Genomic DNA, 13,149 nt, shown 5'->3' on the forward strand with positions numbered 1-13,149 from the left:
AACCTCTCTATCCCTGAAGGTAATCTTTTAAAGCTGGATTTGTTAAGGAAAGAAAATTTGTAGGGTTTTTGTTGTTGTTTGTTTGTTTTTGTTTTGTTTTGTTTGAAATGGGTCTTGAACTCAGGCTCTTCCATCTTGGCCTCCTGGAATACTGGGAGGAAACCTGTAACTTTTACTCTCTCTGCCTTTGCTGTGGCCCCTGGGCAGAGGCTTATCTCCAAGAGAAGAGATTGTACCAGTCCTCCTGGGGAGGCTGGGAGTCAGGAAGCCCCAGGGGGTTGAAGTACACAGTCAGGTTGCAGGGTCTTCTGCTTTGACCTGTGAAATTCTCAGCGGTTTGTTCTTAACTCTCTAGGGGAGTTTGATGACAACTTTGGACATAATAAAGTTCTCTAAATAAAATACAACTCTTAGTTTAAAGAATATTAGCTATATGTTTCCTTACACTAGCTTGGAAATTGCACTAAATTGAAAAGATAGGCTGGCCTATTTGGCTTTGTGGTAATGTTTCATTAACTTTTAGGCTCATTTAATTTTTTTTTTCTTTCTGACTCCCTTAACTAGCAATTTGTTCTCTTTTAGGCTCACCACACACACACACACACACACACACACACACACACACACACACACACACACAATTTTTGCAGTGTTAGAGAGAGAACCCAGAGCCTGGAGCATGCTGGATTTTGCCAGAACTCCACCTCAGCTTCCAATACAAATTATAACCTGTAAGACAATAGGTTTGGGTGGAAAAACAAAAGGGAAGGGACAGTGGTTTATATTTACTGACAACACGAATCCAAACGCCTGAAGAGAAAGCTTCATGATCTGTTTTTCCTCCAGTTCTCTCTTCAGGGTTATAGAAATGTAGAGGTTATTGGTCATAATGGCTTGCTGGTCAAAGGCCAGTTTAACCATTTAATCCAAATAAGAAGTAGCCTCTTTCCAGGCTACCAAAACCACAGTCACCCAATTTAGTAAAAATTGCTCTAACATGGACATCTAACACACACAAAGGGGGAGGGGGAGGACGAGGAGGATAAAGAGAAGGAGAAGAAATGAAAAGAAAAATTGAGAAACTGCTGTTAGAAGTGTGGAGGCTTCCTACCATCTTGTGAGTTCCCTCAAGAGAGTCCAAGGGGGAAGAGATCAGGGATAAAGAGCTTTTGATTTCTTATGAACTTAACTGCTAAAGCAATTTTTGTTCCATTAGGTTTGTAATGTAAGCGTCTTCAGAGAGAGTTGGCACAACACCTCTCAGTTTATTAATTCGTCACATCTAGCTTAGTGTTCACATGCCTAAAAACAAACCAACTTCCTTCAAGCTCTGGCATCTACTTTTGCACTCCTTTAAAAATTGTTCAACATAAAATTAGTCTAGGACCACAAAGCCTACTTGATTAGCACTATGAGGTTGGACTGCATGCAGTGCGGTGATCAGCTAGTCTTTCCTGAGTTTTCCTCAGATTTGGTTCAAAGCAATCTAATCTACCTTGTAAAATCACCCTTGAGGCCATCTAGTCATTGACTACTAGGTAGAATTGGTCTCCTGACAGTCTTAAGGAATGCCAAATGCCTTGAGATATGCTCTAACTGCCTAGAAAGCATCCAAGCATCCCCTGTGGCTGCTTATCTATCCCTTTCCAACTATCCTTTCCACATTTATAGAATGGAAAAAGTTTGCAGACGCATGCTGGCAGAATCCCCTAGTGACAAATACACCTAAATTTTAATTTTATTTATTTTTAAAAATTAACATTATGTGTATGAGCATTTTGTCTATGTACTAGGTGCATGTCTGGTGCCTGTGGAGGCCAAAAGAGGACATTAGAGCCCATGGAACTGGGGCTTCAGGTCGTTGTGAGCCCACCATGTGGATGCTGAGAATCCAAATCATGTCCTCTGGAAGAACAGCCAGTGCTCTTAACCACTGAGCCACCCCTGCTTCCAGACTTCCTACAAAGAAGATCACTGGAAAATTGTCTTGCTGCAGGAAATAAATTCCTACCTAGTTAAATTCAGCTTCACTCCTTTCCAAATTTCTCAAACAAGAAAAGCAAATCACAGTGTAAGCTGCAGTACATATCATTGTTAGCAAATCCAGGACACGTTTAGAGTGTAAGCCACTCCAAATAAAGAGGTCACTAAAATTAGAAGAGGGTGTAAATGGCATCTTGACTTCTCAGACCAATGACTACCTTTATGAGTCAGCTAACTGACAGAATGAATTGAGTATAGAATATAGAATAGAATTATATAGAGTTGGGTATAGAATATAGAATATATAGAATGAGTTGGGTAGAGGGACTCAGGGTAAGTTGACAGCCCAGCAGCACTTAGCTTTTCAGTTATAACTGTGGCCCAAAGAGCAACATGCAAGACTAGCACTACTTTCCTGAGAAATTAAACAATTCATCTCTTATGAACCCCTGCTCCATGACAAAATTCCAGAAACCAGCAGCTCCTTGTATTTTGCTGAAAGCACCAATGGGCATGTTTTAACTGATGATGGTCACTGTGCAAAATGAACTCAGCATCCAAGTACTACTGAGATGCTATCTGCACCTCCCTGACATTAACCAGTGTATCTGCAACTCAAAAAGGAAATAAGGACACAAGATTAAATATCCTTCTGGTAGCCATACAGTTATCCAAAAAGGAAACAATTACAAACTGAAATATCCAATAAACTTGAGAAAAGCATACACAGTCACAGCACATGAATACTAACAATGCTAAATCCAGTTTACTGAAAAGTTGCCCATCTCGAAGATGCAAATTTGAGACAGTACAAAATCAGTTAAAACCATATAAAAAAAGTCATTCATTCCCAAGTTTTAGAAAATGCTAGTTGAGGCCATCTTGCTCATTTTTTTTTAGACAAGGTCTCATGTAGCCCTAGCTGACCTGGAACGTACCATGTAGACCAAGCTAGCTTTGAACTCACAAAGATCTACCTGCCTCTGATTTCCAAGAGCTGGGATTAAAGGTGTGTGTCCAGCATTAATGGCACTTTCTTTTCTTTTCTTTCTTTCTTTCTTTCTTTCTTTCTTTCTTTCTTCCTTTCTTTCTTCTAGAAACATTTTTTCTTCATCCTGGAGATTGAACCCTCATACATACTAGTCAAGTATTCTACCAGTGAGACTGACATGTTTATGCTCTGTTGTGGGTGTTATTTATTTATACTTCCTTTCAGTTTTTGTTGTTGTTGCTTTGGTTTGGTTTTTGTTTTTCTTTTGAAACAGGGTGTCTCTATGTGAACCCTGACTGTCCTGGAACTTGTTATGTAGATGAGGCTCAAACTCATGGAGATCCTCCTGCCTCTACCTCCCAAGTGCTCGAATTATCCAGCATCTTTTATTCTTAGGGAAATAATTACAGCATCTCCCTGTTACCCCTGAGAGATTGAACATAAAGTCTGATAGTATGTTGTTCACAGTGATCCTCTGAAGGTGTATTATTGTCCCCATTTTCCTGGCAACAAAACAGACCGTTCATCTTGTTTCCAGTTTGCTGAAGTTCACACAGCTATGAAGATTTAAAGTTATTTAGGCTAAGAGGCACAGAAGAGGACCAATTAGACATTATAAGGGGAAAAAGCTGCCCTGGCCCCGAGAAGGGCCCTTCTACAGCTACGATACTAGATGCCACTGCTTTCAAGCCTTTAGCCTATAATCAACCAATATTGAAACCAGATTTCCGGGCGGGGCGCTTCAGAGGCGAGCTTTGTGATTTTCTAAAGCAGACATGTTTAGTATTTTAGAAGGTCAAACCCCTATGGTGCAGTGTTTTTAATAAAATCAGTTCAACAGAAATTAGAGACACACCAGCCAATTTCTAGGAAGCCTCTGAGCCATCTGAAATAAGAGGGCAAAGAACATAAAAGACAAAATCATGTACGGATCAATTTCTTTCAAAACGGGTAGGACTTAAGGGGTATAGATACAGAAACATCTATAGGCCTGTTTGCATCTGGTTTGAGCAAATTTCCATTTAGAAAGGAACATTACTTTGGGGGAGTGCTCTGTGTCGTTTTAAGCACAATCTTACACAGCCGCCTCAAAATAAGCGCACAACCCTCTAAGAGAAAAGTGAACTAATGAACCAATCATCGCACCATTCTTGGATCACCAAAGCAGATAGGCAGCCTTGCCTCCTGCTGAGTGCAGTCCTCTCCCAGGGAAGCCAGAGCCAGCCTAAATGCGGTGCCCAGGAACCCAAAAGACAGAAAAACCTGCCCTACTTTCATTGACAGGGCAAGCTGCGGAGAGATCCGACCAGCGAAGACAAATGTAAACACAGGTTTTGCTCTTAGGAAAAGGGGGGGGGAGGGGAGCGTGTCACGTGACTAAAACTGAGTCCCCAGAAAAACCAGAGGGGCCATGAGTCCCTAGCCCACAGAACAGATTGGAGTAGACTCAAGAGTGCCCAGGAAGAACAGGAGGCAGGTTAGCAAACACAGATTCACAAGTCACTGCACTCAGCTTCCAGTAAACGTTCATACTGTGCAGACCCACGCCTTTCTACAGGAAGGTGTGCATGGATGCTACAGTGTTTCAAAGCTCAAGACTTCCTCCGTTTTGTTTTTTTTTTTCCTAATGAGATACTGAGTTGTTAACTGACTCAAAGTCTCTTGAAATTCATGAACAAGGAGCAAGTAGAGGAAAATGTGCCTGTATAGCACTAATAGAACGGATGACTACTTAAAGCAGGGGATCTCAACCTGCTACTGCGACCCTTTCATACCGTTCTGTGGTGGTAACCCCTAACCATAAAACTTCTCTGGTCCTTCATAACTGTAATTTTGTTACTGTTATGAATCATAATGTAAATATCTAATATATATGACCTACAGGTTGAGAAGCATTGACTTAAAAAAAAATCACTGACCTAAGCCAAGCATGGCAGTGAGGGACTAAATTTTCAGCACTTGAATGAGGCAGGATGGTGATTTGGGTACCCTGTGGGCTACAGTGAGATTTTTATGTCAAAAAAAAAAAAAAAGATGGAGGTGCGGGAGAGATTGTTGATCTTGTATGATGCAACAAAGGAAAGAAGAAATGAGGTGCCCACACCTCAGTCTCTGAGCAACCAAGTGACTGCAACCTGAGCAAAAGTGAGGGGGAGGGTGGGAAATTCACCTGCCAATTTTGACCAATCAGTTCTCTTCTCTTGCTGGGTCTGAATGGTGAAGTTCAAGTCCTTGGTCCCTTGAAATGACAAACCTGGGAATGAAGACATAACAGGATGGCAGACAGCACGCATAAAACCTGAGTATTTTCTGAAAGAATTGCAGGTGTGTGTGTGGCAGAAAGAGCAGTCAATCTCAAGAAGCATAAGAACGCTGTCATTTCTTTTCTATTTTTTAAAGATTTATTTATTTATGATGTATACAGTGCTCTGCCCACATGTATGCCTGCAGGCCAGAAGAGGGCACCAGATCTCATTATGGATGGTTGTGAACCATCATGTGGTTGCTAGGAATTGAACTCAGGACCTCTGGAAGAGCAGACAGTGCTCTTAACCTCTGAGCCATCTCTCCAGCCCAACGCTGTCATTTATTAAGATAGAAATTTATTCCAGAGTCTGACCTGTTTGGGTCATTATCTACTGACAATAAAATAAGTATAAACTGTGTGTAGTGGTACACACCTTTAATCCCAGCACTTGGGATGCAAAGGCAAATGGATCTCTGTGAGTTGGAGGACAGCCTGGTATACACAGTGAGTTCCAGGAAAGCCAGGGTGGCATAGTGAGACCCTGTCCCAAGGGGTGTGGGGGGTGGGAGGAACCTAGGTAAAATCTAGGTACTCATTTCTTTGCTAGTCATTTCCACTCAGATTATTCCACACACTTGGCACTTCTCTTTAACTAAGAGTCTCAAACTATGCTTAAATGTCCTAGTGAAAATATACAAAAATACAAAAAAAATCTCAAACATGGGGCTTCAGGTTCAATTTAATAATAATAAAAAGACACACAGAACAATTGAGAAAAAAACTGGCAAATTCTCACATTAAAGATAAACAAGAGCTTTGAGGGAAAGGTCTATAAACAAGGTAAAGAAAGTCTTACAGGAGGCAAATGCTACTTTCCTGGCTAAATATCATGTTCTGTCATGTTCTATTTGGTTATATTAGCAAAAGTGTCATTCTGAGGGGGAAACATAATAGTTGTGTTATTAAAATGTCAATTTACTGACATTCACCACTGAAACCCTTCTTAAGGATTGAAAAGACATTTAGAAACAGATACTGTTAAGTATAGTCATGTTTAAAGACCAGGAGCATTGCATAATAAAGTTTGGCTAATTTGGTAGACAAAATATTTAATTTGGTTCGAGACAAAATAAACTGTCAAAGTAGACAGTGGTTAACTTTACTAAAGACATTCTTCAGTCAGAGGGAGGTAGACATAATTAAAAGGTCCTTACAGAGCAAGTGGATGGAGCCGATAAAACATTCCTTTTGTTATGGCAGCTTCAGAGACTCAAGTCCTATCTGTATCTGGTCTGGCACAGTAAGTGAAGAATTCTTAGGGCTTGGGCTATAGCTTAGTGGTGGACTGGACTGTGTGCTTGTCGTGTTAGGGGCCAGAAACAGACAACCCTCAGCACAAGCAAAAAAAAAAAAAAAATAGTTCTTAGATGAAAACTAAAACCAGGATCATTCTGGAAAACAGCATGGGTGAGACACTAGAAAATGGTCATTACACAAAGCCAATTAATCACAGGTTTGTGTAATAATGAACAAGATCAAAATGAAGCCAAAAGCTACATTGGAAAAGCATAAGTAACAGGCCTTCATTCGTGTAATTTAACAACTACACTCTTATACTTCCTACTCAAATGTTTTGTTAGTTTTCCGTGGTGCTGGGGAAAATCAAACCCAGGGCACCTCACGTACACTAGACAGCATCGTACCATTGTGTTACACCACCATCAGCCTCCCCCACCCCAATCTAAGTTTATAACTTATGAAAGACACCACTAAATTTTCAGACAAAAATATATATTTTTTAAAAAATCTTTACAATAAATGAAGATGTAGGAGCTTACAGAGAGCACAACTGTTTATTTCAGTCAGTCATGGCTCTCCGGGACACAAAGAGCCCTGGGAAAGTGTGTGCAGAGTCCTCTCTTTGCTTTTTACAATTTTAAAGCAAATTAATCCATTTGACTGTATGAGTCTGTGCAAATAATCCTTCAGAAGAAAATACCCAAGATTCTCTTTGCAGAGGTCATTTTTGTCTCTCCAAGATGACTAAGCGAATTAGTTTGTCTCCAGATAAAAGTGCTCCTCCTGTCCAGCAGAATTCAGAAGACCTTCAAGGGTTCAGTTTACAGTTCAGCTACGACTCTGTCATACGAATTCCAGCTTCCCATGACCACTGTACATGCCCCAGTGCACGAGTGAAAGGATCTTCTCATTACTGAGTTCTGCTTGCCTCATTTTGTCACAGGTCAGACAACAGTTCTCCTGCCCACTGACGGGCACCATGCACTCCAAGTCCAACTTCGCAACCTGCCCCTTCTTGGAATGGTGCCCATGGAAGCTGTAGTGCAAACGAGAGAGCATCTGTTGCCGCTGATCCTGCAGTCTCTTGTTCTCACTTCGGAGCATTCGCAAGGCCAACATAATGAGCAACACTAAGATAAGCCCACCAGCGATGGGGACCGCTATCACTGCAGCTCGGAACCACAGTTCTTTGGAGGAAGTCAGCTCCTGCACCTTAGTGATGAGGTTTCTGCTACTGTCATGCTGGTACCGGTTTCCTTGTCCTAAGGGAGTACAAAGAAAATGGTCAATTAAGCCAGGTGATCCCCTCTCCTAGAAGCAAGCACAAACATACCACCACTTCCCATAAGAAAACCCATTTAAACAGCAACTTACCAAGCATCTCAAGAAATGACATGTTACAAAAGTAACCAAAGATGCTTACAAATGCATTTGTTTACAGGCTGTCATTACTTGGATGTAATGGTCTTTTAATGTCCTCAAAATGTTGAAATAACAGGCAAAGCCTATTATGCAGAGACATCTAATGCTCAGGCAGACATAAAAGCCGCTCAGTTAGAGACGGTCTTTGCCATCCAGCCATGCTCTCCCTCTGGTGTCTCTAATTACATTAACAACAAAATCAATAGCAGACATACAAAGTCGCAGCTGTCACAGGCCTATAGATCAGGCAGGCCCTCAGGTCAGGACAGCTCAGACCTACCTGAGGCTTCACTCTTGGGAGGAGAAAGGACGTCGTGCAGCCCTCGGTAATTGCACATGTCTTCGTGACAGCATTCCAGCGTAGGCATGGCGGGGCCAGAGTGGTTTTGGGCCTGTTTGGCTCGGCAGATGTCTGCTGTGCTGGCAAGTGAGTCCAAGCAGCCATGAGTGAGTGGAGAATTGGTGTTCTGAGGGTCGAGAAGTCTGGAGAAGCAGGCACTCAGCTCAGACTTACACATGTAACCCGTTGCCACACAGTGAGCGGCATCACAGTAGCATCGGATCTCTCCTGAAAACAAAGAAACTACATAAGCATCGGCTGAACCCCGACCTCAAAGGCACTTATTGTAGGTTTTCAAGATGAGTGTTGACAACAGCAGCCCAAGGGGACAGAAATGCTCCCAAAGTAGGCAGTGTCCTAAGTTCCATCGAGCTAAATGTTAGGAATATATGAAACCCAACAACAGACTTCTGATGAGTTAAGAGTAATGAAATTGTGGTTTGAAGGCAAAGATTCTTCGCTATATTGCCTTTGTTATAAGGTAGAATTATGCATTTTTATGCCACACAATATAAAAACGTCAGGCTTCAGGGTTTTATCTATATCAATATTTGATCGGAACTACTGAATTGTTAGGCATCCCAAAGGACTGAGCCAAGTTTTAAGAGCCTGAGCTGACACCTTATAAAGTTATTAACTAGACACACAACAATGTAGAAACTGCACAGGTCAGGGGATTTTCAAATTATGCAACAAGCAGCTATCTGCGATCTCTCTAGAAAAGGCAAACTTTGCCTATAAAGATCCTTTCACGCAGAGGAGCTTTTAGTCTGAGCATTGTAAAACAGGAACTAGGCAGTTTACAATTAGTGGTTTGCTTGCCAAAGTCAATTTCTTTCAGCCCAAATGGAAAGTCATAAAAGTGGGGGATGTAAAACTGCAAGGGTAACTTCACCTCCTCCCCCTCCTCTTCAGCTTTACATGTAATTTAACATGTGACCTAAAAGGGGAAACTCGAAACTGAAAATCCTCTGCTGGTTGAAGGAAAAATCCTTAAGGAAACCTCAAATTTTTCTCCAGGAAGTGATTAAAGTTTCCTTTATAAAACTCACTTTGTGAGTTGCAAGGTTCTGTTAACATCTTGCCACAATGCAAGATTTCAACTTGGATGTGGACCTGAAAGTTATCTATCACGAGAAACTGAGATGCCCAACGGGGTGGACGCCCATCACTGTTGGCTGCCACAGCTCAAGCTACTGTACACCAAATGAATGCACACGCCCCGTCCCAGGTCCCAATCGGAAGATCTGTCTAGTTATTGAAACCTCCACTCTGACATTCAACACTGCAGCTTTTCCAAACCTCCCCCCAACCTCACCTCTCTCTCTCCTCCTTTCTGTGAATGCCTGAGTAAGGTGTCTCATTTAATTATCTGTCCAAATTCCAGGCCACCACACGCTGCGCTCAGTTTTCACCCAGGCTGCTCACACTTCAGCTGGAAGAAAAGTCAGCCAGTCCAAACTCTGCTATCCCAGTGGTGGGGTCCGGGTCCCTCTCTCGCCTCCTCCACTGCAGCAAGAACTTTCAACTCTGCAGCAATCCCTTTCAGCTTTCTCCTCCTCCTTCCAAGTTCAGCCTACTCTTTGCATAAAAGTATACCAGTCCTAGGTGATAATGACTGCATATCCCTGGCCTGACAAATTCTATACAGATTTAAAGTAGAAATAAAACAGATTAAAAGTCTACTTTGAGCCTATTAGGCTCAGATTTGGTGCAGAAAGGGGAAACCAAATACAAGTAAAATGCTGCTCCAGTGTTTATGAGAGCCTATTTAAAATGCTGTATTTTCAATGACCTGAAACACTCTCAGTAAAATTTTGACAGGTAACTGGGAAAGTTCTAAGACTTAAAAAAAAAAAATTGGAGCCACATTTCAACAAGGAGAATGGACTTTTGTATTACTGTATTAAAACTATATTTCTGTCATTTCATAAGGTTTCTTCCTGTGGCATGCAAAGGCCACGAGGGGACTGGTATTTTAAAACAGTGAACAATGCTCTTCTGTTTGCCCCTTTCTAGTTACTGTATGTAGTGATTAAACAAAAATGTCTACTTCAGTCAAGATGGCTACAGCAGAGGCTGCTGGCTTCTTTTAAATAAAGCTTTTGAAGTCCGCAGCAGCCAGAAATCTCTGATCCCCTAATTATATCATTATCAGGCACATAGTTTCGGTATCTGTGACTTCATGTCAGCCCCAGTCCCTCCCTGTTCTGCCTGCCTTTGATAGGACCAGGAGGCTCCCCTCTGCAGGCTGCGAGGGCTGTTATTTAGGGCTAATTACACCCTTCCTTCCAAAATAAATAAATAGTGTAGCACCTCATCCTTGCTGGGCTGGCTTATCCTTTAACCCCAGGCCTGCTACATGGCAATTGGAGGAAAGTGTGTTTGGGAGTGAGGGTCAGAGACTAAATAATGCTTCCCATTAAAAAAAAAAAAAAATGGGTTCGCAGAACAGGAGGTAGAGCCCTGGTTGGGGGCGAGGAAAGCCTTGAAAGCTAGGAGTTAAGAGAATTTCCATCTAAAGGTGAGCCCTTCTGGAAAGAAAAAAGACTTTTTTTTCCTTTTGCCAGCAGTGTCTGTAAAAATATGGAGTGGGTGGCAGTGCCTACCTACTCTTCCCAGCGGGTTTAGAGCAGAGAACACACTTCAGCGGCCACCTCAGATTCCTATATTCCCAGGGAGACCTCACACTGGTTGGTACACAGACATGCACACTCCGAGACATTCGGACATGCGAAGATACACAACGGCACTAACACTCAGAAATAATCAGACGCATGTGCAGATATCCAGAAGCACAAAAGTCAAGAGCGCAGACAAGCCCAGCTCAGAAACAGACACCGGCAAACTTAAGGACACTATAGACACACGCCCAGACATTCAGGTACCCAGTAAAATCAGACTCCGTTCCGGCCCAGTTAGGACCTGCGTTTTCTCGGGAGCGTCCCGTCATGGGACGTGAGCCCAGCGGCATCCGGCCTTCTCCTGGCCCCGAGGTCTGACAGTCCTTTAACGCGCCAGGCCCGGGACAGCGGAGGGAACCGCGGCAAAGGCGCAGGCGGGAACCTCGCCACCGCTCACGAAGCCCGACAGCTAGCCCCGCAGTCCCGGCGCTCAGCCTCGCGGCACCCACCTTTAGTGAGCAGCACCGCCATGGCGCAGAGCTCCAGCTGCAGCCAGATGAAGATGTAGCTGGAGTGGCGATCCATTGACGCCCCGCGCCCCCGTCGCTCCGGGAGCCAGGCCCGGCTGCACTACGACCCCCGGGGCGCGCCGCGCACGAGCCCGGGCGCCGTCAGTGGCGGGGCGGGAGCCGGAGCATGGAGCGGGACCAAGACTACCGAGGACACGTTCCCGGCCCCGCACGCTTCCCGGAGGTCTTTCCTTTGCCTCGCAACCCCGTGCACTAGCCACAAACAGCGGACTCGAGGAGAACGAACCCACGGGCAGCGACTGCACCGGCCAAAGAGCCCGCGTCCGCGCTGTAAATAGCGCCCGGCGCCGGGAGCGAGCCAAGCGCGGCCCCGCCCGATGCCCCATCCCCGCTCTCCGATTGGCTGACGCCTCCAGCCCCGTGGCGAAGCAGCAAGGGGCGGGGCCAGACGCGGAGCAGAGCCGACCTGCCTCCCGGCTCGCACTGGCGCCGACGTCTAGCACTGCGGACCCGGCGGCAGCTCTCCCCCTAGCGGACGTCTGCTAGTACAGCCTCAGGGGCGCCGGGAAGCCCCGCTTCTAGGTAGCCTCTTGACTTTGCTACGGCACCCTCTGACTGCTCAGTCTCCTGCCAGCGGCCCCCAGCACGTGGCTTCGCTTTTGTCTCACCTGAACCCTGCAAGGGAAGACACAATGCCAGTGGTCATGTACCGGAATCCCCCAGAGAGAGTAGCTATGCCCTGGCTGCCGAGCCCCGGACTCCCCTCCGCCCCCCAGGGACACTGACCATGCTCTGGCTGGCCACCGAGCCCCGGAGCTCCACAGGCACAGTGGCCATGCCACGGATTCCGAGGCCGGAAACTCCCAGGAACAGTGACCATGTCCCGGCCACCCAGTCCTGTAGACCCTCAGGGACAATGGCCTTGTCCAGGCCTCTGGGCCCGGCCTGCCCGCGCGTGGCCGAGGAGAAGTCGAGTGGGGAGCCAGGAAGGGGCGGCCCGGAGGTGGAGTCGGCTTTCTGCCGGCTCCCTGGCTCCCCCGGGCTCATCCGCCCCGAGCCGGCCGCCTTGTGATCAATAAAGCCCAGACAGACAGACTGTTGATCAGTAGGAGAGGCTGGGTTCTCCCGGGTAGACAGGGGACCGGGAGCCTGCTAGAGACACTTAACGAAAATTAGCAAATCCAAAAGCAACCGGCGCCAGCTAGACGACACTGGCCGAGACTCAATTAACCACCCCCCAAACAATCGCAGGCAAACACACCCGCTGACCTGATCAATATCAGCCCCACAGCGATCTCTTTCCTGAGATACTAAGTCATTTATTAGGGCTTGAGGGGCAGCCGCCCCAAGGAACCTAAAATGGAATGGGATGCTGTTTGCTTGTCTGAGGGAGAAATGGGCTTAAGGATTTTATTATCACAGAGAATGCTCTTTTACATCCCCTCCCCCAAGCAAAAGTAAACCATCTGCAAAATTCACTTTTAGGGTCAGCCAACGTTTAAAGCGGCCAGAGATAAAAGTCAGGTCATTTAGAATGGGAGGGCAGATGTGAAAACTAAGAAGCTGCGAGGCCAGCTTTTAGCTCAGAGTCGCTGGCCTAGCACTTGAGGTCCTGGGTCCCACGCCAGCACAGCAAGGCAAACAAACACTTAAGCGAGGGGGGAGATGTCTTATGGACTGAAAATCTAGGAGGAGCCTTCTAAACACCTAAC

The 13,149-nt window shown here is 45.2% G+C and overlaps 1 protein-coding gene across 2 annotated transcripts; it reads right to left on the reverse strand.

The window, feature by feature from the left end:
* Positions 1–6,996: 6,996 nt before the first annotated feature.
* On the reverse strand, positions 6,997–12,332 carry Bambi (BMP and activin membrane bound inhibitor). Of its 2 annotated transcripts, none has more exons than XM_040755357.1 (3): positions 12,224–12,332; positions 8,224–8,511; positions 6,997–7,783 (listed from the first exon to the last, which is right to left on the reverse strand). In XM_040755357.1, exons 1-3 carry the CDS (start codon positions 12,315–12,317, stop codon positions 7,365–7,367), a joined length of 801 nt encoding a protein of 266 aa, XP_040611291.1. In that variant the 5' UTR covers positions 12,318–12,332; the 3' UTR covers positions 6,997–7,364. The 2 variants fall into 2 exon arrangements, with proteins under 2 accessions (XP_040611291.1, XP_005085230.1); XM_005085173.4 differs by lacking the exon at positions 12,224–12,332 and adding an exon at positions 11,417–11,783.
* Positions 12,333–13,149: the final 817 nt, after the last annotated feature.

Source organism: Mesocricetus auratus, unplaced genomic scaffold (assembly GCF_017639785.1).
Source record: "Mesocricetus auratus isolate SY011 unplaced genomic scaffold, BCM_Maur_2.0 Super-Scaffold_100013, whole genome shotgun sequence".
Lineage (NCBI taxonomy): Eukaryota > Metazoa > Chordata > Mammalia > Rodentia > Cricetidae > Mesocricetus > Mesocricetus auratus.

Bases quoted from the DNA above. Each gene is read 5' to 3' on its own strand.
- Bambi (XM_040755357.1), bottom strand. From the start codon at position 12,317: ATGGTCACTGTTCCTGGGAGTTTCCGGCCTCGGAATCCGTGGCATGGC. The intron at 8,512-12,223 runs GTCAGTGTCCCT...CTTTGTTTTCAG, and splicing joins CGGTGGCCAGCCAGAGCATG to GAGAGATCCGATGCTACTGT. The intron at 7,784-8,223 runs GTAGGTCTGAGC...GTACTCCCTTAG, and splicing joins TCCCAAGAGTGAAGCCTCAG to GACAAGGAAACCGGTACCAG.